Source organism: Cydia amplana, chromosome 25 (assembly GCF_948474715.1).
Source record: "Cydia amplana chromosome 25, ilCydAmpl1.1, whole genome shotgun sequence".
Taxonomy (NCBI): Eukaryota; Metazoa; Arthropoda; class Insecta; order Lepidoptera; family Tortricidae; genus Cydia; species Cydia amplana.
The window spans coordinates 3029992-3056931 of record NC_086093.1 but is presented as its reverse complement, the minus strand read 5'-3'; the positions used below and the strand labels follow the sequence as shown (position 1 = coordinate 3056931).

General features: G+C 39.5%; 2 protein-coding genes across 2 annotated transcripts; one reads left to right on the top strand and one right to left on the bottom strand.

Annotated features, from left to right (window-relative positions):
• The first annotated feature begins 602 nt into the window (after nt 1-602).
• Nucleotides 603-9134, top strand: LOC134659774 (zinc finger protein 484-like). The gene is made up of 5 exons (XM_063515475.1): nt 603-784; nt 1522-1666; nt 2831-2962; nt 7169-7303; nt 7977-9134. The coding sequence occupies exons 1-5, from the start codon at nt 641-643 to the stop codon at nt 9125-9127; spliced, it is 1707 nt and encodes a 568-aa protein (XP_063371545.1). The 5' UTR covers nt 603-640; the 3' UTR covers nt 9128-9134.
• A 2129-nt stretch (nt 9135-11263) lies between these two features.
• LOC134659884 (zinc finger protein 354B-like) lies at nt 11264-17714 on the bottom strand. Its single transcript, XM_063515592.1, has 6 exons — nt 17554-17714; nt 17298-17412; nt 16205-16318; nt 14960-15097; nt 13529-13686; nt 11264-12247 (listed from the first exon to the last, which is right to left on the bottom strand). The coding sequence occupies exons 1-6, from the start codon at nt 17692-17694 to the stop codon at nt 11264-11266; spliced, it is 1650 nt and encodes a 549-aa protein (XP_063371662.1). The 5' UTR covers nt 17695-17714.
• Between the last annotated feature and the right edge of the window lie 9226 nt (nt 17715-26940).

The window sequence follows — 26940 nt, the reverse complement described above, 5'->3', positions numbered from 1 at the left end:
AGAAAAGAAAAATTCCTACTTATGACAAGGCAGTAATATGGCTTAGAGCTTTAGCCTGTCCAGATGGACGGTACGCGTGCGACTCCATACTTGAAGTCGCGCCAGATGTATGTAGTCGCGCGCGAGAACGCAACTCATGCTAGACCGCCAGATGGACGAATAAAAAAAAAGTATAAAGTCCCCTCCAGACTATGTGCGTGAATCGCGGCGTGAAGCCGCGAATGCGAGTGTGGAGGGGGCTTTAAGTATTTTCCACGTGGTAACCCCACAGATGACAGTTATAGTGTTGTACTACGATATGTCATGGGTATTTATAAAATCGATCGATTTACATTTAACTTTTCAACATTATGTTAAAAACAATAATAAGCATTATTAAACATATTATTAGCAAAGATGGAACTATTTGGACTTAACTTATTCTAGATATAATATTAATACTAATTACTGGTTGTTAAGGGTTCCGTATCGGACAAACGGAACCCATAGTTGATTAGCTCTACTCTATATACTTACTTTACTCTTTGGCTCTACTACTGTCAATGTCAAATTGACATTAATCGAATCAAAGCCAAGCGAAGCGAAGCATCTAGTTATTATTTTCAATTTTAGCAAATTAAGTGGTAAATTAAATAGAAAAATGGAGACTGCTACACCTAACACGTACGGGGAATGTCGATGTTGCTTGTCCAAGGGCCACCACAAGGACATAATGAAGGAATACTATACTAACGGTGCTCGTGAGGTTTACTACAACATGTTCATGGAATGCTTTAATTTATACGTAAGTTAAACAGTTTTTTTATAATAAAATCGCGTACAGAGCCACCGCATTCACCTTTTCATACAATCGAAGTTCTCATTTTATAACGACATGCTGGAATAACATGAACCATGGCATGAACATTGAAGTAACATATATCTATGCCTGTAATTAGTTTGTGAAGTTCAACAGTAGCTGTCGGATTTAAACGTGAGATAAATTTACTTCATAGATTTGTTTTGATGAACTATAACATTGCTGAGGTTTTGTGTGCAATGATAAATTACTTTAATTGACAAAACTGAACAATCATCATCTTCCTCGCGTTGTACCGGCATTTTGCCACGGCTCATGGGAGCCTGGGGTCCGCTTGGCAACTAATCCCAGGTATTGACGTGGGCACTAGTTTTTACGAAAGCGACTGCCATCTGATCTTCTAACCTAGAGGGTAAACTACGCCCGTATTGGGTTTAGTCCGGTTTCCTCACAATGTTTTCCTTCACTGAAGAGCGACTGGTAAATATCGAATGATATTACGTACATAAGTTCCGAAAAGCTCATTGGTACGAGCCAGGGTTTGAACCCGTGACCTCCAGATTGCAAGTTGCACGCTCTTACCGCTAGGCCACCAGCGCTTTTTTGTTTGATGTCATGTAGAATGCCTGCTGGAACCCATGCAGGCAAATGGGGTTATTGTAACAAAAATGGAAAGAGTTCTATGGATGAAGTTTTAACTACATATAGCCCTATTTTCTCAGATGTCAACCACAAGCTCCATCAGCTCACTAATATGCTCGTCCTGTGTGCACCGTCTCCGAGACGCCAGCACCTTCCGAGCCATGGTGGTCAGCACGGAGAGGCAGTTGCAGCTTGCTGCCAGTCAGGAGACTGTCTTTGTCAATGGTTACATTTTTATTATTTCATCAGGTGACAAGCAAAACTCACTAAACTGTCATTCAATAGAACTTTGCTAACTATGTAAACAAACCGCCATACTAAAATTGACACTGAATGTCAAATTACTAGTAACTTTTGTTTACATAGTTAGCAAGTTCTATTGAATTACACTTTAAGTACCACCACAATTTGAACCATATTAGTACGAAAAGAAGGTTGATTTTTGTTTAAATATTTTTTACTAATTAGTGACGTTTGTTTATCACCTGACGATTTATTATGTACAGTCGACGTCAAAGATATGTTTACATTTTTCAGTGTAACATTGTAAACGTGTAAACATATCTTTGACGTCGACTGTACCATGTTTCACATTTATTTTATCGCTAGATGTTATAGAAATTGCAAAACACTTTAAAACTAAGACTTTATACTAAATAAACTACTCACCGCTATTCCCTGTATGAAAGTGAATTTTAAATTTCTACAATTTCTTGTAGAACTGTAACACTACTCATCATCAAGCAATCCCTATTACCATGATTATTAGCCACTGATGTATTATAAAAAATCTACATGTTTCATGACTTTAGTGATTTTCCTAAAAAACAAACTATTAGCCAGGTCTACACAGAGCGAGTATACGCGCGAGGAAATTACCCCGCGCGTATGCTCGCTCTGTGTAGACCCGGCTATTAATCTAGTACCACAGAATAAATAATAGTACTAGGTACAGAAGATTCATTCTCTAACAAAACGCGTCTATTACGACAGATATGACCGCTAGGTGGCGCAAGTGCAAGCAGGCGTCCGTTCCGTAGCAGTGCGCGGCAACTACTATGGCTAGATACCAAAATTGGTGTGGGCCGCATGTACTTATAGCGACGAGACGAAATCGCGGAGTGAGCCACGCCTGCTAGTACCAACAACACAAGCCTTATTACTGTGGAAGTGGAATTACCCTTATATACCTATGTATAATATTATTATGTTGCCACACCCTTGTAGGGTCCATGCTGTACCTAATGTGACCTAATCTAAGTTAACACCTGTAATACCATGGATTGCGATTAAATGATTATGATTATAGGTCGATCTGTGTAAAATTGTCCTATAATATTTATTTATTTATAATCTTATTATATTCTTATTTAATTTGTATTATTCCAGTGGGTGAACACACAGATACCGAAGTGGAAATAAAGGTCGAAAGACATGTGCAGATTAAACAAGAGGCCAGTGATGAAGACAGAGACTACGACTCAGATGTACCACTTATTAACCATTCACAACATCACTCTGGTAAGATTTATACAATACAACAGCCATACTCTAAGTGTGTTCCACGGAACCCTAGGGTTCCTCGACAAGAATTTAGAACACTGCTTTAGTCACCTCGAAAAATTTTACTATGCCGCCACCGTATTGTAGGGTTCCATCAAGTATTTCGCTTTCCAAAAGGGTTCCGTCAAAAAAAAAGATTGAGAACCGCTGCAATACAATATATGCCGAGGTTTTCCCGAGGGGTTACACCGCAAACGAGAGAGTCGAAATTTTGTTATGTAACCTCTCTATCACTCTTGCATATTCGAGCTAGCTGAGATAGCCGAGTTTCGATTTTCGCGTTTCCCGGTAGGCCCTTTGTAAACAAACCGCCTTGATGTATCAATGTCATATTTAATTGTCTGTGAAAACTCGTCAAAAACAGTTTAACACATTCATTGCCACCCAGCCAAATAAGACATTCGCGCCAGGCCACAAAAAAAATCGTCATATACTTAAAGCTGTTAGTACCACGATCCCGACTATCGGGTCGTCCGGCCTGGGAACGAAATTTTTTTTTTTAGTCTTTATTATATTTTTAAAGGCTTCTTGAGCTTACTGTGGGGCTTAGTCAATTTGTGTAAAAAAAATGTCCTATAATATATATATATATATATACACCGTGTTTTTTTTTTTCGTTAATTTCAAGGGTGCATTCCTGAGCTTAAATCAAGTAACTTTCTCAAAGACACCGATATTCTAATTAACTCCATTTCGGAGATAATTAATAATTTATTTTTTTCCTATAAGGCCTCTACAAGCGTGTACACTTGCCTTAGGGCCGGTTTACATATTGATTAGTGTTTAGAATGAGTTCATACATTTGCTACTAAACTTAAGTACAATCTCGGCCGATCGATGTTCGAAATGACATTGATATGTCACAGATTTCAATTGTTTGGTTGAGTTAAATGTAATGCCCGTGTTACAACAACGCTATATGCTACATTTAATTACTTTTTAAACTTTTTTTTTTGTAAAAAACAAAAAAAAAATTTTTTTATTGAAAATTAATTATGCCATTTAGTTAACTTAAACGTACTTAACCATATCTCGAAGTTAACGGAATTCAATAAAAACACGGTGTATATATATATATATATATATATATATATATATATTTTTTTTCTTTTTATAGGGGTTTTGTCACACAGTGACTATGTCACTCCAAAATACCCGATAGTCGGGTTTTCAGCACTGAATGTGTTAAGGCACAGTATGTATTAGATATGAGCGCCGATAGGCATTTAGCCGGCGGCGGCGCGCTGGTCAAAATTGGTCGGCGGCGGCGGCGAATCGGCGGCGTGGCCTTGAAACAGTTGAAACACTTTCGATTAATGAAAAAAGAATTCAAACCAACATTTTACCGAAAAAACATGTCTTTGCTGTAAGAAAGTTATGAAATAAATGCATTTTTTATTTTCAAGGATAATTTATTGAATAATGGTACGAAAAAAAATGATATCGTATAAACTGTGGATAAGCGGTATCGCGCGGCATCAGAGGCGGTCTTAATCTTGGCGAGGCTCTGGCCGGTAGATCTTAGCGAGGCCCTTATCTTTTGTGCTAAGTTAAAAATTGCGGATTGACTGTATCAGGGAAACGTCTTGTCGACAGTCCAAAGAAAATCGAGCTCCGTCATTAACCAATATCGACCCAACAAAACCGATTTATGTCAAAAAGTGAGGCTCAACGCCGAGCTCCATGTGACACCGAAGACTTGATTTCGACGCCTCCCAATGCGAGGCCAGAGGATGAGCTGCAGGTGGGCGTTTTTTTGTTGTTGTCCCAAACACTATTTTTTTCAAATTTGGGTTTTTTTATGATATTTCTACTCAGAATCACGAGCTCTTTCTATCCTAATAGGAGAAAAAAAGTGTCCCAAAATTTCCATACATTTTTCGATCTTTCCATTACGCGACCGCCATACAAAGTCTATGAAAAATAGTGACGGAATGGAAAAAAAACCTTAGGACACTTTTTTTCTCCTATTAGGATAGAAAGAGCTCGTGATTCTGAGTAGAAATAATATAAAAAAATCCCAAATTTGAAAAAAAAAGTGTTTGGGGCAACAAAAAAAAAACACCCAGGTAAGCATACAGCTAAGAATCGAACGCCAAGTGTAAGCTTGGCTGACGGCCGAACGCCTGGAGCGCCGATTGCGGCGCGCTTCTGTGCGAGGCCGAGCTGCAAGAGAGCAGAGCGAGGGTGCAGGCCGATAAAGACTGAAGCCATAGTGTTAAAGATCTGGAGCTTTCCTGCGGGCCCATTCGTGCGACGCCAAAGGCCGAGCTGCAATGGAGCTAAGATCGGATAAGGACCAATGCTCAAGCGTTTTAAAACAGGTCGAAAGTTGAGCTCCAAACAGGGCTAAAAACTTGCAGGTTCAGATAGCGGCTTAATTCCATGTGAGCGATGCAAGCCCAAAGATTGAGCTGCGAGAGAGCAAAGCTTGGAATTTGAACAGTGGCCAAGTTTAATTGAGACCCGATTCCGACGCCCTTCCGTGCGAAGCCAACGGCCGGACATTTGGACGTGGAAACGCTTAATATCTCAAAACTAACGCCATTTTATAACTTTTAAAGACGTTTAACCATGCTTGCAATAGTTGCAATGGTTAAATTCACGGTAAATGACGGATGGTTAGCTGGCAAAATTAGTTATGCATTGGATCGGTAATCCAAAGGTGTGGGTTCGAGTCTCACGTTAGCCAGAATAGATCACAGTTAATTTTTTCATTGTGATTGACATATGTCTAGTGCAGCGGTCGGCAACCTTTTAGTAACCAAGGGCCACATAGTAGTTAACGAAGTTGACGCGGGCCGCACTTTGTTAATATTTATGACTTTATCAGACATAGTCGTTTGTCAATATTACATACAAAATAGCCAGGGAGGCTCGCGGGCCGCAAGTGACAGGTTCACGGGCCGCGGGTTGCCAACCGCTGGTCTAGTGTATATATCAGGGATGTTGCGAATATCCGCATCCGCATCCGCAACCTCGGAACTTCCGCATTATTTTCAACATCCGCATCCGCATAAAATCGATGCGGATTTAATGCGGATGCGGATGTGGAACAGGTCGGTACAGGAACGTCTTAGCATCGGCGTAAGTGCTAGACTGCTAGGTAATTTAGTCATTAACCAAAAAAACCTATTAGAAATGAGCAGTCAAGCGTGAGTGGGACTTAATGTACGGAACCCTTGGAACGCGAGTCCGACTCGCACTTGGCCGGTTTTTTGAAATAAAAATTACTAAAATGTAATATTTGACGTTTTTTATGTACCTATCTTGACATCCGCATCCGCGGATGTGAGCCTTTAAAAATCCGCATCCGCATCCGCGGATGTCAAAAAATCGGCATCCGCAACATCCCTGGTATATATACAGTCTATAAATTGAAATGTGGAACGTTCCACAATAAAAATGGAAGGAAATCAGTATGTTTATTACAAGCATATTGATGTTAAAATTGATATTAAATAATTTCGTTTCCCCAAGACCAGTAGCGCGGTTACTAGACAGATAAGTTTACATTTGCCTCCATATTTTTGAATTGTATGGGCCTAAAATACCTTTTGTATGCCTATAAACTATTCGAAGTGGCGCCGTTAATGATCTAAACTCGATAAAAAATATATTATCTGATTCTGAAAGTAGTAGTAACTACCAAGGTCACGCCGATGCCACGCCGATAGTGCAGCGTCGGCGGCGGCGGCGCGAAAATTTTGTCGGCGGCGGCGGCGCGCCGGCGCGGCGCTCATATCTAGTATGTATAAGTTACTCTATGGTTTACGAAGGGTGCTAGGGCTGCACTCTGGCGGCAGAACATTGCAGTAATACCCCCTATTTATAGATTGTAATGTGGTACGTCCCACAATAAAAAAGAAATTTTTATTTTATTTTATTTATAAGGCACACTATACAGACGACATTCAATACATGATTACAATAAAAGTGGTAGGCTTTATATAGAAATGCCACTCAAAATAAGTGAGCACAGCAAGAACAATAAATAATAACGAGCAAAAACTATCCTAAAATTATAAAAAAAAACAAAACTATCTTAAAAACATAATTATAAAATTACATAAATGATCTTAACATGTCAAATTGCTTACTATTGTTGTTGTGTAGTATGGTGGCCAAGAACCTTAACGACTTGCCTATTGTTAATATATTCAGAACTCCCAGAGTTAGCGTCCGATGAAGCCAAGTTGATTTCCCGGTTCCCTCGCGGCTCGCTCCGAGCGTTACCAACGAGGGACTCTCTTTACACCTCGCTCACCGCTTACGTGCGCCATCTAGATCAGCTGCGGGGTGAGTATGTTTCAATGTTTTTTTTTTTTTTTTTTCTCTCTCTTTTTATCTGCAATCGGCTGTTTTAGCCATAATCAGATGTTATGTCTTTTTTGAGGGTTTTGAGAGGTATTCCATTAAATACATACAACATAAATGTTTCAATGTAATAAAAAAAAATTTGATAAGTATCTCGAAATGTTGTTAACCTAATTTCGTCAGATGACAACCAAAACTAGTCAACTACCACATGTTCAGAGTCATAGTGAACTGTAGTAGTACCAAAACAAGGTTTATTTTAGTTGTTTTTTTTATATTTGAATATTTATCCTAAGGCCCAAGGTCCTACCTATAGTACCTATTTAGTTCGATGTAATTTAAACCATGTTCAATTAGAACAGACTCGCTTTTGCTGTTTCGTTCAATTTTCAAATAACGCAAAATCAACTCTATTTCCTACAGTTTAGGTTCAAATTTCACTGGCAAATTTTGGATGTTTCGTTTGTATGGCTGGGCCTTCTGACGATTTATTCTGCAAGGCGATAGATAAACCTTCTTAAAATAACGAACTCCTCAGAGCTCTTTCACACGCTTGAAATAATCTTATAAATGCAACACATACAGCATATTTACGTACTGACTTGACTATGCTGAATATATTTCCAAGAGACTAAATTCATTTCTCTTTTTACAGGAAAACTGATACTCCCAAGAATGCTGACGACACTCCTCGACCGACCCGAATTCAGAAAGACGAAAGTTCGAAAAAACTATATCACTGAGAAACATGCTCATATCATCAACGCCTCAACGATATTAGAGTGTTCAAATGTGACCCCTTTCAAAAGCAAGAGCCGATCTGGATTCCCTTGCTTTTATTGTAGAAATATATTTGATAATTTAGACCAGTTAAAAGATCATCAGAATAATGAACATAAAAAGAGTGAAGCTAAGAAAATCCTAAGCACATATGGGGCAGAAAGCTTAGTTGTGTATGTCGATGTGACTAATTTAAAATGCTCAATATGCCAAGCGAGCATACCTAATTTAAACGAATTAAAATCACATCTGACCAAGACACACGGAAAGAAAATGCACTTAGAATTCACTGATAGAGTAATACCTTTTAAATTATCTGAAAGTAATGTGTACGAGTGCCAACTTTGCGGGTTCAGTTTTGAGACTTTCGGCTCGATTGAACGACATATGAACACGCACTTTAGGAACTACGTTTGCAAAGATTGCGGGACCGGTTTTGTGACTAAATACAGATTGAAAGTACATATAAAAAGCATGCATGTCGGTGGTAGCTTTCCTTGTGAGATTTGCAAGAAAGTTTATACGACGCAGCAGAAATATAAAAATCATGTCGATACTGTGCATAAGTTAGTCAAAAGATTTAAATGTCCGAAGTGTCCTGAGAGATTCTCAGAATATTTCCGTCGGCAAAAGCATTTAGTTCAAATACATAACTTGGCCCCACTTCAGTACAAATGTAATGTGTGTGACAAAAGTTTTGATCGACGCTATACATTATCCAGACACATGAAGAGAGACCATTTAGAGGAGAGAGACTACCAATGCCAATTGTGCTCGTATAAATGCTTCACAAATAACGAATTGACTGTCCATATGATTAAACATAATGGGGAGAGAATCTTCGAATGTGCAGTTTGTAAGAAATCTTATGCTAGGAAAAAAACGCTTAAAGAGCATATGCGTATACATAATAATGACCGCAGGTTTGCCTGCGCGGTGTGTGGACAAGCTTTTGTACAGAAATGCAGTCTAAAAGGTCATATAAAGACTCATCACATAGAATATAGTTTGCAATCATTAGAGTAGCCTTCATATCTTGTATATGGACCGTGCGTGTTGGAAGTTTGCCATCTTGTGGCCTGAATCGGAAACAAACATGGACAAAGAAAGTGCTGCCATCTACCTTCCTCGTACGTTTTCTTGTGCATAGTAGGTTCTGCCATCTTGTGGGCAACATCGGAAGCATAAACTTCAAATTTACGCCTCGTGCCAAAAATCTGACGGCTCCTGCGCTGCCCCCTATAGTCCATGCACGCTCCCTATAGTGTTTCTTCAGAATTATATTATAATATCATATCAGACAGGTCTATTATTATTAGGATATCCAATAAAGAACGATTAACAATACCGGTATTGAAATCCGATATTAGCTCTCAATACCGGAATTAATACCTTTTAACCGCCAGCAATTTTTGATCGAGCGTGCTCGTGTCGCCACCGACAGTAATTGTACCACGCAGAGTAAGGTTGCCATAGTTACGGGAGTTATAAATGTGCTGTAAAAACCAAATCAGATCTTTGTCTTATTTATCAGACTGTGGCGGTTAAAGATTTAACAATCCTATTTTGTTTTGTACGTATAATCAATGAAAATGGTCTGTTTCTAATATTTTACAGTACATATGCCTACTTTCCCGAACTAGTGCGGGAAATAGCACTTTCCGTGCGTATTTCGAAAGTTTAAAGTGCCATATGTACTCTGTAAAACGTTGTACGATACACGTGCGAATAGGTAATTCTCAACTCCTGTCGATTTAAAACACTCACTGTCGCGTTCGCCACTCGGATCGTTTCGAATTTCCTCTTTTCCGCACTTGTATCGTAAATAACTGTTGTTACATGTACACAATTTATTAACATAATAAATACATTTTCTGTACCAACAGCTGTCTTTTTTTACACTTATTTAATTTCTTTGTGAGTAGGTACCTATACGGCCTATACCACAGAATAAGTAATAGTATTATCATACCTAACATACATGTGCTTCAAATCATGTTACTTAGATTTTTATCACTTATTCCGGTGTCTCATTTAGCTAAATTTGGTCATACTTCCGTATTTCCGATGACAATGCAATAATATGCTATCGTGGAGCTGATCTGATGATGCAGTCGGAAGGTAGCCAAAGGAACTCTTCGATGAAAAAACGTATAAGTAGATGTAGTGCATAATTATTTTCCATCGTATTTTCACGGAAACTTACGAACGTTACTTGCTATTTCAGTCAGTCTCGGTACAAAAAGTACTGAGGTTGATTGAAGTTACGAACGAACGTAATACGAACGTTTTGGTCCCCCCCCCTTAAAATCATCCAAAAATCATGCTTCGAATGACCCCGTTTCCTTCTACGTCATGCTACCATCATCCGATGTCCAGACCCCCCCCCCCCCCTAATTTGAAATGACGTAATTTATGAATAGCCCCTTATGCACTTTGAGTTTAGGCTCATTGGAAAGATCTCGAGTAGTAGGTACCTTCATGAATGAGTCATTCTGTAGTTTACAATCTTTGTGATATCCAAAAGTGTAGGTGGGTAGAGTAGAACTAACATTGAACAAGTGAGTCTAAACCGTAAAATTATTCAATGTTATTATGTCTCACAACTGAACAGTTTAAATTCGATTAGAGTAGAACTAGTTATAAAAGAAGGTTCAAAATAAAATATGACTGAGTAAAGGTACATCCGTTTTTGAAACAAAGTATCAAAATAATATGTCACGGTATCGTACAGTCAAGTATGCATGGCCAAGTGTACAAATATGGGTGCATACAACTTACTCAAAAATATGTCCCATAGTTCTTAATTCGCTGGCATAAGAGCTATGGGACATATTTTTGAGTATGATGAGTGCACCCATATTTTTACACTTGACTGTACCTAAACGATGGGCAACATCAGGGATATTATTATTAAGAAAAGACAAAATGGCTTGTGACAATAATTTAATATAACAATTATTATAAAGATTTAGCAAATAAGTAAATAAATATATTGGATAGTAACAGTGAAAACTTAATATTTCCCCAAAGCTTAACCATTTCGACGCCATCGACAGATATATCCGAACCACGGATTAACCCGTCACAGACCAACATAGACCTACGTGCATATGCATAAAGTTCAATTTCAGTTTTGACACTTCGGTGACTGGTTAATACCTACTCAGGATGATGCGTTTTCATATGCCCTTTCAAACTACATTTCTGCACAAAGGCCAGCCCACACACCGCGCAAGTAAACCTCCTGTCATTATTATGTATCCGCATATGCTCCGTCAAAGTTTTCTTCCGCGCATATGCCTTTTTACACACCGCACATTCAAAAATCCTAGCCCCGTTATGCTTAACCATATGCGACTCCAAATCTCGCCGCGCGAAAAATTTATTAGAACATATCTCACATTGAAAATAACGCTCCTCCAAATGGTCTCGCTTCATATGTCGAGATAGCATGTATCTCCTTGCATATACTTTATCACAAACATTACATTTATATTCCAATTCGGCTTCACCATGTTTTTCAACTAAATGTTGATGTCTTTTAAAATAATCTGTGAAGCGCTCCGGACATTTTGTACATTTAAACCGCTTTACCATTTTATGCACTGTATCTACATGGCTTTTAAGCTTCTGGTGTGACGAAAACACCTTTTTACAAGTTTCACATTGGAAAGTACCTTCAACATGCATAGTTTTCTTATGCATTTTTAACCTATAGCTAGTTACGAACCCCGTCCCGCACCCATCACAAATATAATTTCTAAAATGTCCGTTCATATGTCTCTCTATTGATCCGAAAGTTTCAAACTTTAGACCACATATTTGGCAAATATAATTATTAATAATATTATCCACAGGTATTTTGAAGGGTATTACTCTGTCTTCGAACTCTGTATGAAACTTTTGGCTGTGTTTAGATTCTAGATGACTTTTAAAGTCTTTTAATGTATTAAAGCTAGCGTCACATAAGGTACACTTCAAGTCCGTTATGTCTACATTTATAACCAGGCAGTAAGGGCTGAGGGAATGCAAAGATTTCTTGATATCACTCTTTTTATGTTCCTTTTGGTGTGTGCGTAATTCTTCAATGTTGTTAAAGATGTATTTACAGTAGAAACAGGGCAGTCCAACTCTGCTTTTACCCTGAAAAAACATGATTTTAAAATTGGGTATGCCACTGTCAAAAGTTTGCATAGATGGCGCCACCATAGCTTGCCCCGTTCTCTAGTTTTGTTCTACGAGATTTGAAGGGCTGGCATCCAGGGCATAAAATAAAAAAAGCAAGAATTTGCTATTATGCTGGCGCCATCTGTAAAATACTACGACCGGCTAACGGGGTTATTTACGTATAACAATGGCTGTCAGCTTAAAGTAGATGAATATTTTGACTACTTTTGTCATACATTTTTATATTCTTAAGATGCTAGTTTGAGTAAGTATTTAAATAATAATTTAATTTCAATAAGAATCCATAGACTACAATAGCTTGCCAGAACTCCTAAAGACGTGCAGCGCCAACATCGAGTGAACTACATTTTTAGGGTTCCGTATCCAAAGGGTAAAAATGGGACCCTATTACTAAGACTCCACTGTCCGTCTGTCTGTCGGTCACCAGGCTGTATCTCATGAAACGTGATAGCTAGACAGTTAAAATTTACACAGATGCTGTATTTCTGTTGCCGCTATAACAACAAATAATAAAAACAGAATAAAATAAATATTTAATTGGGGCTCCCATACAACAAACGTGTTTTTAGGGTTCCGTAGCCAAATGGCAAAAAACGGAACCCTTATAGATTCGTCATGTCTGTCTGTCTGTCTGTCTGTCTGTCCGTCTGTCTGTCCGTCCGTATGTCACAGCCACTTTTCTCCGAAATTATACGAACTATACTGTTGAAACTTGGTAAGTAGATGTATTCTGTGAACCGCATTAAGATTTTCACACAAAAATAGAAAAAAAACAATAAATTTTTGGGGTTCCCCATACTTCGAACTGAAACTCAATTTTTTTTTTTCATCAAACCCATACGTGTGGGGTATCTATGGATAGGTCTTCAAAAATGATATTGAGGTTTCTAATATCATTTTTTTTAAAACTGAATAGTTTGCGCGAGAGACACTTCCAAAGTGGTAAAATGTGTGTCCCCCCCCCCCCTGTAACTTCTAAAATAAGAAAATGATAAAACTAAAAAAAATATATGATGTACATTACCATGTAAACTTCCACCGAAAATTGGTTTGAACGAGATCTAGTAAGTAGTTTTTTTTCAATACGTCATAAATCGCCTAAATACGGAACCCTTCATGGGCGACTCCGACTCGCACTTGGCCGGTTTTTTATAATGGTACGGAGCCCTTCGTGCGCGAGTCCTACTCGCACTTGGCCGGTTTTTTAAATATTACCATTTGAAATATTTTTAATACCTTGAAAGCAGTAACATTGGAGTGCTCCAAAATGAGTTGCGCGTTGTGCACGTGAGCGGCCTTCTCGGTCACGTAGCGTTGGTGACTCTTCTGATTGCTTTCCACTTCGGACTCCAGGCTCAGTAGGGCTTCTATGTCTTTAGGGCGAGTTGTCTTTCCTGTAAGTGAATAGTAGATTGTTAAGAGCCACAGACAAGACATCCTCTAGACTGAGCATAGTAACGCTACCCCCTCTGCCACTTATACGGTAGTTTTACTCCATCTTCGAGTCAATGCCGTGCCGTGATTGGTCCGTGTCTTTGAACGGACCAATCACGGCACGGGATTCGCTCACCTCGTCCCCCCGCTCCCCCGTATTTTTGGCAGCATCGGTTTCATGAAATAATTGCTCTAAACTCAGTCTAGAGGATTTCTAGTCTATGGTTAAGAGCCCATCAACGTGCACACAAGCGCCGCTGCTAAATAATCGTGATTATTTAAATTTAACGAAATATATTTAAAAAAAGGGGGCCTCTACGTGCTGTATCTTGTATTAAAGTACCTTTTGAATACATCAAACTAGTTTCTATGTTGCTGGATTCGTCAATCTATGCGTCCAAAGTTAAAACGGCCGTTTTTGTTTTGAGTTCATAGATTGACGAATCCAGCAACATAGAAACTAGTTTCATGAATACATGAAACTAGTTTCTATTTCTTTTGAATACAAAAGGTACTTTAATACAAGTACAAGATACAGTACGTAGCGGCCCCCTTTTTTAAATATATTTCGTTAAATTGAAATAATCACGATTATTTAGCAGTGGCGCTAGTGTGCACGTTGATGGGCTCTTAACCAAGGGGTGAAAGGCACTAATTTCTGCCGAGGTAGTTTGGTGTTCGAGCGCAGTGAGAGCGCCAATAGTACGAGGCTGAAATGATGCCTTTCACCGGTGTTAACCTTTTCGACGCCGTGTCAAACACAAAAGCTGTCACGCTGACGCCATGTCACCGAAGTGTCAAAACTGAAATTGAACTTTATGCACGTAGGTCTATGTTGCTCTGGCCTGTGACCGATTAATCGGTCTTTGGCGTTGTACCTACGGTGTGGATATATCGGTCATTGGCGTCCAAAAGGTTAAACATACTTATTTTCATTCCGAACACGAGGAAAGTAAAATGCATGTGATTTTAAAAAACATGCTTGAGTATAAATTTTTATACTGTTTCTCGATGGTACTTTCAATTAACAATGTATGTAAAAGAATCGTTATTTATGGAATGGGGAGTTAAAAATCAGAATGGAAATTGTATAACAAATACATTTCAATTGCTTATCTTAAAAAATAAATAAAAAAATTGTACTCGGAAATTTAAATTCTCTACAGTCTACGTAATAGACGTGTTTTGTTAGAGAGTGAATCTTCTGTACCTAGTACTATACTAGTTACTTACCCCGTAACATGTCGAGATGCATGACGTATTGGGGGCACACTTCATACAGGGTGTCCCTGGTGGGCAGGGCCCGTAGATTTGAGAATCGAGCCAATAGGCGAGCCTCGTCGCGTGCGAGCGTATCGTCTTTTTCAGAACCTGATCAGAACAAGATAGAATAAACCAATTATAAATACTTAGGCGCCTTTGGTGCAGGAAAAACATCGTGACGAAACCTGCATACATCTGCAAAGACTATAAGAGTGATCATGAATGCTGGATACAAAGACACATGCCGAGAATTTTTCAGAACCCTGAAAATCATGACGTCAGTGGCTCAATACATATATGAAGCTATTATGTTTGTTCGGGAGAATATACACACGTTCCGAAAGAAAGGAGAATCTGAGCGCCCGAATCGTTATCCAAATGACCTCTGTTTAAGCCCTCACAAACTCGCGATGTCAAAAAAAATGCCCGGAGTTATTGGTCGGAAACTATATAATAAATTACCTGAACATCTCAAAAAGGAATCAAGATTGACAGTGTTTCGTGCTCAAGTGAAAGACCTATTATTAACAAAGACTTTGTATAGCATAAAAGAATTTAATGAACTGTACATGTTACAAATTATGACATGAATGCACCTTAGTTTAATACATAATTAATTTTTGACTAGTCGCACTTGTTAGTAGTATAGATATTGTGTACATTATGTATATTTTAAATGTACCTATTACCATGTGTGATGAATAAACTATTATCTATCTATCTATAACACATAATGTAATATAATAGTCGTAAGTCTCATGTAAACGTTTTGGTGCTACACTGTAAGTTTATATTGAAATAAATAAATGAAATGAAAGAAATTCAAATGAAGTTGAAGTGCTTAATCCGCATTGGGCTAGCGTGGGGACTCCAAGCCCTCTCGCGCATGAGAGAAGGCCTGTGCCCAGCAGTGGGACGTATGAAGGCTGAATTATTATTTATTTATTATACGTCTTAAGTGTCACCCTGTATAGGCGCCTCCTGGCCTAGTCGGTAGCCCTGGCGATGAAGCCAGAGGTCCCGGGTTCGAATCCTGGGCAATTATTTGTGTTACCTAATCACACGCACACACCTGCCGCGTGTGTGGACGCGGGATCCACACATTGTGTATGACCATTGGCCGCCTATTTTCGACAGAGGGGAACGCCTGTTAATGGCTACTCCGTTTGGTCATATTAAAGGTCAACCACATAATATGGAAGATGCAAAACTCACCTAAATCCTTGTTCTCCGTGTCCATGTAGTCATGAATGTCATCATCATCATTGGGTTCCAGTTTAACTTCTAAACTCCCTTCTTGTTTCACCTGAAAGTCTGGAGGATCTTTCACTGTAAATTTAACAACATTATAAGGCGTGGCTTGCTCTGCGATTTCGTCGCGTCACTACAAGTACATGTGGCCCACACCACTTGTGGTGTCTAGCCATAATAGTTGCCGCGCACCGCTACGGAACGGACGCCTGCTCGCACTTGCGCCACCTAGCTGCTCGCACTTGCGCCACCTAGCTGCTCGCACTTGCGCCACCTAGCTGCTCGCACTTGCGCCACCTAGCTGCTCGCACTTGCGCCACCTAGCTGCTCGCACTTGCGCCACCTAGCTGCTCGCACTTGCGCCACCTAGCTGCTTGCACTTGCGCCACCTAGCTGCTCGCACTTGCGCCACCTAGCTGCTCGCACTTGCGCCACCTAGCGGTCATACCTGTCTTGACGTGACTTTTTACTGGAAAACACTTGAAAAAAATAAGCCACGGCAAATATGTAACAATTATGAATCATATACGATTATTTAAGTAATAGTTACTGATTTTTAAAAAGCGTTTTTTAATTATGTTATGAAAGCAGAAGAATATAAATGATCGTATTAGATTCATAATTGTTACATATTTGCCGTGACTTATTTTTAATACGTGTTTTTCTATTAAAAGACACATCAAGATTGTTTACCTTTTTTCTAATGCAAATAAAATGAACTATAGCGGACGCGTAAGGCCCTTCTTATTTGTTGTTCCTCATGAGCAGAGCTCAGCAGGGGTGAGCTATTTACCTCATAATTTGACAAGTCTTACATCATATTATAAGGAAAATAGCTCACCCTCGCCGAGCTCTGCTCATGACTGAGGATTGTGACCAACAACTATGTCCCTCCATTTAACATGATCAAGGCTGCCCTCTGCATGGAACCTGACTGTGGAATCTGACCATCTTGCAGGGGCTCTTCCTCTAGCGCACCTGCCCTCAACTTGCCCCAGTACAATGTCAAGTTTGAGGCTGTGGTCTGGCCCTACTTGAATTAAAAAGTGTAACTTACCAGACTGTAGCTTTTCCTCTGCATTTATCACCATTTTTCGGAAGTCATTAGCATCCCGCAACTTCTGGATACAATCCATACAAATCAGGTTACTGATCTTATCTGATGTTGAAAGCTAAAACAAACAAAATTATGATAACCAGACTTTTATTTGAACTGAAACTCTTATGAAATACGTGTTTTGTTAGTAAACAATACTGTGATGAGGGTATAGCAATCTTGCAGCACATGTAAGGATCTAATGTAAAATACTTACAAAAACATTGAAACACTCCAAGAATATATCGAAATAGACTTCGCGAGTTCCATCACAGTGATATTCTTTTAGTACGTCGCAATGTTCACCCGCCTTCAAACAGCATCGGCACTTGCCGTATGAAGTTTGGATGGAGTCCATATTATAAATATTTTCAGACAATTTCAATTTCTCCAGTTTTGTAAACTGCTAATAAATGAAAAGAAAACAAACACTTCGTTTGGTTGAGTTCGATGATGATCGGAACTATGTTGCCATGTTAAAACCATAATAAATCCAGAAAAGGCACGTTTGAAGACAAGTAAAGATCATTTCATATAAGTGTTAGTACTCATTATTTTATTATTTCTATCTAAATAGGTCTTTAGGAAGGAATATGTAGTACTTAAACTACTTTTTGGCTTTTAAATATTTGAGATGAACAAATTTATTTCAGTGCGCAGTAAAACTGACTTCAAGATAATTTATAACGCGGTAACCCCACAAATGACAGTTCTAGTGTTGTACTACGATATATCATAAGCTATTATGAAATATGTAATCGGTAGTGATGAATTTATTTGAACTTCAGTTTTTTATATACTTATAATAATAATTTTAGAGTGAATTACATATTGCTAGGGTTCCGTATCGGAAAAACGGAACCCTTAGTGTATAGATTTGTTGATATCATGAATCTAGTATAACTGGATTGGGCATGAGTGGTGGGGATAACTGACAGAACGGGATAGTCTTATGTATTTTTCAGTAGGAGTAGCAGAGAAAGCGCTATTATTGTTTGTCCTTGTCACAGTGCTCACATCTTGTTTTATTCCCCACCGTAAATTGACCCCGTGATTGGTCTAATTCATTTGTTGCCCCCATAACAAATAAATTCGACCAATCATAGCGTCGTATATTTATATGTTTTGTCCCTCACGGAGGCACGCGTAGACCACTTCTATAGGATGCTACCTTCTATGGTTGATATATACAGCTCTACACTTGCCAATGTCAAAGTTTATGTCACTGTCATGAGCTAACAATTTGAGCCATACGTGGTTTTTGGATTGTTTTGTTCTTTGCATTTGGTCAAATTAATATAATACTGATTTTTTTCCATACGTAAATTTAAATTCCATCAATTATTAAAATTTCCTTATGAAAAGACATTCGCAGGGAAATATGCCTATAATTTTTGTAAGACTTTGTTTCAATAGGACATCGATGTTAGGTCTACAGCACGTTTCAGCATTTATCAGTTTCTGATTCAGCCGCCAATGTCGTTGGAGGGTGTAGAGTGTGCGTGGGTTAAGGCGGAGCCCCAGTGCTCCGATCACGAGCCGCCCGTCAGCAAACAGGCGGCGCACCCATGTGCGGTGAAGGCTGAGACTGAGTCAGACAGTGAGGTCGCTTGTGGTGCGAGCGCGACCGGCCTGTACCTCAAAAATGACGTTAAAGAGGAAATTGAGGTCCAGGTTGACCCCGAGGTGTTCCTTCATCCAAAGGAGCTTGTAGTGTGTCCAGGTACATTTTGTTCTCACTTCACTTTGTTTTCTATTATGCTTGATTGTTATTTGAACAGGAATCGCTGGGAAGACAGTGTGACGGCGGGTCTGTTTCAGCTTCGCGTCGGTAAAGCTTTGGTTTCCTCCGAAAGCGGTGCCGTCATATAGCGGCCGTCTCCATACAAATACTACGACATCCATATTTAGCCGTATTATTTAGTATGGAGACGGCTGCTATATGACGGCACCGCTATCCTAGGAATACCGATCTTAACTGGCAGGAAGTTGCGCAGGATCGGGACAGGTGGCACGCTCTCGTTTCGGAGGCCAAAATTCACTTTGGATCACTGAGCCAAAATAGTTAGATATTTAAACAAAAAAATATATGAATTCTACTCCATCACCATTCTAGCAGAGCCTTCACTTGCTGCACTCGCAGGCATGTTCATATAAATATGCCAACTGCACTCTATGACGCTTGCCTTACAATGGATTACTTATGTGTGAGTGAGTCACCCGTTGACCACAAACACTGTAAATGGTTCGAAACGGGATGTAGTATAAATTCAATATATGCGATATAATTCGTTTTAGTAGTTTTATTTCATGAGTAACTATTAACGAACATTGGCTCGCGCGGCAGCCGCGCGCAATGGATACCGGGCTGCCGCGTGAGCCAACTCAATAACTGCTTACTTAATGTAGTTAATCTTATAAATATATGTTGTTGTTCTGTCCTAGGGCATCCTGGAGGTGCATAGGGCAGCATAGGGTCTCCACATGATCCTTCACACCTTTCTGTAAATATATGACCATGACTGAAAAAAGCATTTTTTTCAAGCCGGTATGGAGGTCTTAATGGTGTATCCAAATTACTATTTCAATTTGATTTACTGCAGTGTGACATCCAAAACACCAATCACTGATTGTAACCTCTGTATTATTTAAGCTTACAGTCTGTTCGGAAAGAGAAGAGTTGTGGAAGGTATTGGGCCCCATACATTCCGCGACACTTCTCTTTCCGAACAGACTCTACATGTAGTATTTAATTTATAGTTACAGGGCAAACTCAACATGAAGACCAAAGGGCGGAACCAGATTCAAAACCTTTTAGGGTTAAAACAAAACTAGCTAATGGCAGAACGAGTGACAGAAAAAAAACATACCCATGTAAGCACTGTACTATTTGTACTAATACCCACTCATGCAAAAATTGTACACAACTGCAAAACTCCATACCCTATTCTATTCTATCCCAACGCCATCTGATTCTCTGATGTGTAAAAAAAATTTCACAGCAGCTAAGATACACCATACTTGCATGCTGGTTCCCACTAGATGGCATTGTAATCAAAAAAGCAAAAACGCTTTTGTTTTTTGCATTTAAACCTTGCTATTTCGCTGTTTTACACATTTACTGCCGTAAACCAGGCTATCGGGTATTTTATGATTTCGTTCCCAGGCCGGACGACCCGATAGTCGGGATCGTGGTACTACTGCTTTATATGGCGACATTTTTGTGGCCTGGCGTGGATGTCTTGTTTGGCTGGGTGGCAATGAATGTGTTAAGTAAGTTTGACAAGTTCTAAGGAAGCCACAGAAAACCGCCTAGGTTGATCTGTGAAGGAGGCATATTTGTGATTGTTACATAACGTCCATAGAGAAAAAAATACATAGATTGCTCACTCCATACATCAGTTTTATTACCAAAAAGACTATTAATTTCAGTGTCTACATCTAGCATCGAGAAGCGGAACTATCAGTACCTACTGCTACATCTATTGTCAAGTAGCAGTACTGATAGTTCCGCTACTCGATGGTAGATGTAGACACTGAAATTAATAGTCTTTTTGGGACTAAAACTGATGTATGGAGTGAGCACTCTTGTCTTACTATATTTCTCTATGATAGCGTCATAGTCTCGGAAAACCCCACATTAAATTCTCTTTGCCAACAGTGACGTCTCGGTGTAATATCGACTTAAGTAAAAGAACGAGAATAATTTCTTTGCACGAGCAAGGCAAAAATATTTCCGAGATCGCTAGGGAGACCGGGGTAACTGTAAGTATTTTTATATGTGTCTTATCCTCTAGCGTCCCACCGTCCTATTACGTGTACAAATGATTATTAGATTTAGATCATTATTCAATGGAACAGGGGGCCTAGCCAAGGTGACAATTGTATGTGACATTGTACATCGAAGAACAAAAATAAACATGTATTGGAATGACAGATGCTACGGAAAGTCACGTGACTATTTCCTTATTTTTTCGTATTGGCTAGGCCCCCAGAGTTGCTTGTCAGAAAACGATATACAAATAAATACTTAAATACATAGAAATACTTAACCCTTGATTCGGGAACAAAAATATCCGTGCTCATCACACGAATAAATGTCCTTACCAGGATTTGAACCCGGGACCAATAGGCAGGGTCACTACCCATTAGGCCACCCCTAATGGGTAGTGACCCTGCCTATTGGTCCCGGGTTCAAATTAGGCCACCCCTAATGGGTAGTGACCCTGCCTATTGGTCCCGGGTTCAAATCCTGGTAAGGACATTTATTCGTGTGATGAGCATGGATATTTTTGTTCCCGAGTCAAGGGTTAAGTATTTCTATGTATTTAAGTATTTATTTGTATATCGTTTTCTGACCACCCACAACATAAGCATGCTTGATGAGGTTACTGTAGGGCTTAGTCTTTGTGTAATAATGTCCTATAATATTATATTAAAAAACCGGCCAAGTGCGAGTCGTACTCGCGCACGGAGGGTTCCGCACCATCAACAAAAAATAGAGGAAAACAAGCAAAAAAACGGTCACCCATCCAAGTACTGACCCCGCCCGACGTTGCTTAACTTCGGTCAAAAATCACGTTTGTTGTATGGGAGCCCCACTTAAATCTTTATTTTATTATGTTTTTAGTATTTGTTGTTATAGCGGCAACAGAAATACATATTGTACCAGGTAGATCACAAACAACCCCGTCAAAACAACGGAATATACTAACAGAGATTTACACATCCCTGGTACAGTCTCTCTTGGTGTACTGTATACCTGTCTGGGGTGGGGCGGCTAAAACGCGACTCATTAGTCTGGAAAGAGCTCAGCGTGCACTCTTAAAAACAATGTATTTAAAAAAAATCCGTTACCCTACAGAATCATTATACCAACTAAGCGACGTATTATCAATAAGAAAACTATATATTCTACAAATTACTTTAAAAAAACATAAAACCCTTTCCTACAATGCCGACTATTTTTCTAGAAGGACAATAAAAAACGTTGCTAATATAACTAAAACTAAAACCAAGTTTGCACGCTCACAATACAATTTGAAGTCTAGTCACATTTACAACAAAGTCAATAGGTGCCTAAATATTTACCCAAAACTTTACTACGATTGCAAATCAACAATTACAAAATGGTTAAAATCAAAAAGCTACAATGAAATAGAAGACTTACAAAACTAACCAGACACTATAACTAGAGATTCACACATCAACTTTATAAACTAAGTATATGCATACAATCCATCCATACATATACAGCCACAAAGACACACACACACACACACGCACACACACACACACACACACACACACACACACACACACACACACACACACACACACACACACACACACACACACACACACACACACACACACACACACACACACACACACACACACACACACACACACACACACACACACACACACACACACACACACACACACACACACACACACACACTTACTGGCTCCTTTATTCCTTTATTTATTACTGCATGTCTGTACAACCCAGATATTTACCTAGTTCTATAAACAATTGTTATATATGATCTAAATTGTATACATATGTTATACTATTACACTTACTTAAACTAGTACTTGAAATTTTCGTGTAACAATCTGTTAATTAAGGAAGAGCGGTGTTGCCCAACACAGGCAAATTTTGCTTACCGGGCAGCACTATCCCCTACTTTATAAACACTTGTATATTTTACGAAAATAAATAATTTTAATTTTAATTTTTTTTTTTAAATACATCATCTGTGAAAATTTTAACTGTCTAGCTATCACGGTTCGTGAGATACAGCCTGGTGACAGACGGACGGACGGACGGACGGACAGCGGAGTCTTAGTAATAGGGTCCCGTTTTTACCCTTTGGGTACGGAACCCTAAAAAAGGTCACTCACGAATTTTAAGTCGAAAACGCTCTGTTTCACTCCGCCGCCAGCGGTCCGTCACCGTTAACGCAAGGCAAGGCAATCCTGGCAAGGTCGCCATGTAAGGTGAGGATTCGGAGCTGAGTACAAACAAGTGTTCAGCTAGAATGATGATTTATTACTGCACTAAATACATGAGTAAATGTTCCTTATATATATCCTATGAACTACGTACATAACTATATCTAGTATACACTACAAGCTCCCGTAGTGCGTTTTCGACTTAAAATACGTGAGTGACCCGTTTTTAATATAGGTATTTAATATGTCAGTGTCTCACGGAAGTTTTGTTATTAAAATGTCCTATTTATATATTAACTCACATTTATAGACGGGTCTAACGCGAAATTTATTCAATTACCTTTATTTACCGACGTTTCGACACAGGTCTCACTGGTCGTGGTCGCGGCTAATAAAGGTAATTGAATAAATTTCGTGTTAGACCCGTCTATAAATGTATGTTAATATGAGTTCAAAACGCGAAAGTTTTAAATATTAATATATTTATATATTATTACAGAGGAAAACTGTCTCCTTATGGGTCCACCGATTCCACGACAAGAGATCACTGCGTGACCAACAGCGAACCGGCAGGCCCAGTCTCATAGACAGCTCACAACGGCGGCTCATGATTAAAGAGTTTGAGGAAAACGGGTTCAAGTCCACACACCACTATGCCCGGTTATTTGGTACCAGTGTGGACACAGTGAGACGAGTGCTGCATAGCGAGGGACTGTATTATCGTCAAGCGATCAAACCTCAGGGATCGTATGAGGATGACCCACTACACCAAGAGGAAATGACCCACTACACCAAGAGGAAAAATGAAGGGTCGAGGGAACAGTGACTCGGAAAATAGAAGACATGTGTCGTTCACGAGTGAGTGATTTAAATGAACTGTATCGGTACCAGTGTGGACACAGTGAGACGAGTGCTGCATAGCGAGGGACTGTATTGTCGTCAAGCGATCAAACCTCAGGGATCGTATGAGGATGACCCACTACACCAAGAGGAAAAATGAAGGGTCGAGGGAACAGTGACTCGAAAAATAGAAGACGTGTGTCGTTCACGAGTGAGTGATTTAAACGAACTGTATCGGTACTAGTGTGGACACAGTGAGACGAGTGCTGCATAGCGAGGGCCTGTATTGTCGTCAAGCGATCAAACCTCAGGGATCGTATGAGGATGACCCACTACACCAAGAGGAAAAATGAAGGGTCGAGGGAACAGTGACTCGGAAAATAGAAGACGTGTGTCGTTCACGAGTGAGTGATTTAAATGAACTGTATCGGTACTAGTGTGGACACAGTGAGACGAGTGCTGCATAGCGAGGGACTGTATTATCGTCAAGCGATCAAACCTCAGGGATCGTATGAGGATGACCCACTACACCAAGAGGAAAAATGAAGTAGGGACGAGGGAACATTGACTCGGAAAATAGAAGACGTGTGTCGTTCACGAGTGAGTGATTTAAACGAACTGTATCGGTACTAGTGTGGACACAGTGAGACGAGTGCTGCATAGCGAGGGCCTGTATTATCGTCAAGCGATCAAACCTCAGGGATCGTATGAGGATGACCCACTACACCAAGAGGAAAAATGAAGGGTCGAGGGAACAGTGACTCGGAAAAAAAACCGGCCAAGTGCGAGTCGGACTCGCGCACGGAGGGTTCCGCACCATCATCAAAAAATAGAGCAAAACAAGCAAAAAAACGGTCACCGGATGGGTTCAAATGGACGAGCAATGAATATTCTAACACGTAAGGGTGCTAGTGTATTTGATGTGAATAGTTGCATCAATTCATTTCCATCTGTGTCCGGCGAGGACAAATGGGAACGTATCGTTCTCATCTGCGACCGCCTCTTGCATCTGGGGCGGGGACAAATGAGAATACAGACTGACACTAGAAATGGTTTATAACTTTTTGTATTGTTATATCGATTCCTTGTATTGTAAAGGCGTTATTCATAGACGCGTTACTGACCTGAATTATAGTTCGTGTTTTTAGCATTAGCACAGAATAAATAATAGTACTAAGTACAGAAGACTCACTCTCTAACAAAACGCGTCTGTTACGATCAGCACAGATATGGCCGCTAGGTGTCGACAGCGCCACGCGCGGCTTATGGCTTTCCCCAAAATTGGGGCCGAACGGATGTACTTTTAGCTACCTGTAGCAAAGCGACGAAATCGCGGAGTGAGACACGCCTGACATTAGAAAGAAAATATTGAAAAACGCTTTAAAAAATGACTATATAATTACTTATGAAAGCAAAAGAATGTAAAAGATCGTACATGATTTATAATTCTAACATATTTGCTGTGACTTATTTTTCAATTGTGGTTTTTAATAAAAAGACATGTCAAGATCGCTTACCTTCTTACTAATGCTACAAAAAACGAACTATAGCTATGAATCGTTTGTCTTTATTTGTTATTTAAAACTTATATATTTGTGAGAAAGGGATATAACATAATTTAATCAAATCATGCCCGGAAAGTTTTATGAATAATGGGGTAAAAAGGTAACTTGATTTTAGAATAAATAAAATAATGCTGATTTAACTTTTTTATTTTATCCTTAAAAATAAGCTTGAATAAAAATGCACAGCTCATAAATACATAACAACCGCCCAGAAATATTATGACGAGAAAATACAAAAAAAAACAAATGTATTTTATGTATCCAGTAATTTGAGCTTCAGAGAAGAAATTAAGGCAATACATACTCCTGACATTCCTTATAGTCAACTGGGGCTTAGCCAAGGTGACAATCAACCGCCAAACGAATAGAAAAAATGCATCGGGATGACACAACGAAAAGTCACGTGACTATTTCCATACATTATTTAAGATTGGCATTTTCTATCATTCAGTGTCATCTTGGCTAGCCCCCCTGATCCTTCAGAATTGGACTAGCAAAAATATTATAACACAAAACAAAATAAATGTTATAAAATAGTTGTGCAATTTCATCAATAACACATTAAGGTTTTAAATTCATTTTATACCCATTAACACATAATATTCATAACGCGAAAAAGTTAGCGTTCACTGAGACGGCGTGCGAACTCGCATGCGATTTTAAGGCCCCAGTACACAATGGGCCTTTAGTTACATTGAGGTTAAAGTAGAGGCCAGACGGGCTGGGCAAATCGACCGATTTGATCAGGAAAATAAATGGCGCCTAACTCCAATTTAAAGCCGCCTCCAGACTATGTGCGTGAATCGCGGGCGAAGCCGCGAATGCGAGTGTGGAGGGGACTTAAGATTTATGATGATATTTGAGCCCTCCAAGTTAAAAAAATGCTCCAAAACGTCACAAATTGGTATTCTTGCGTCTGCACCCCGTTTTATCGGTAATATCGGTCACAATCGGCGGTCGAATTCGGCGAGCCAAATTGGCGTTTGAGTCCGCACGTCCTGATTTGATCGGACAATGTCATCGCATGCGAGTTACATTACATTGCGTCATTTGATCGGTCGGCTGAATTGATGTCACCTCAATGGTCCGCAATGTAACTAAAATCGTATACGAGTTCGCGCGCCGTCTAAATGAGCCCTAATGAAACTCGCATGCGAGTACTCGCACCGTCTAAATGAGCCCTTATGAACATGACGCCTAAGGACCCTTCTCTGCTGGAAAGCCACAAAGAGTTAAGT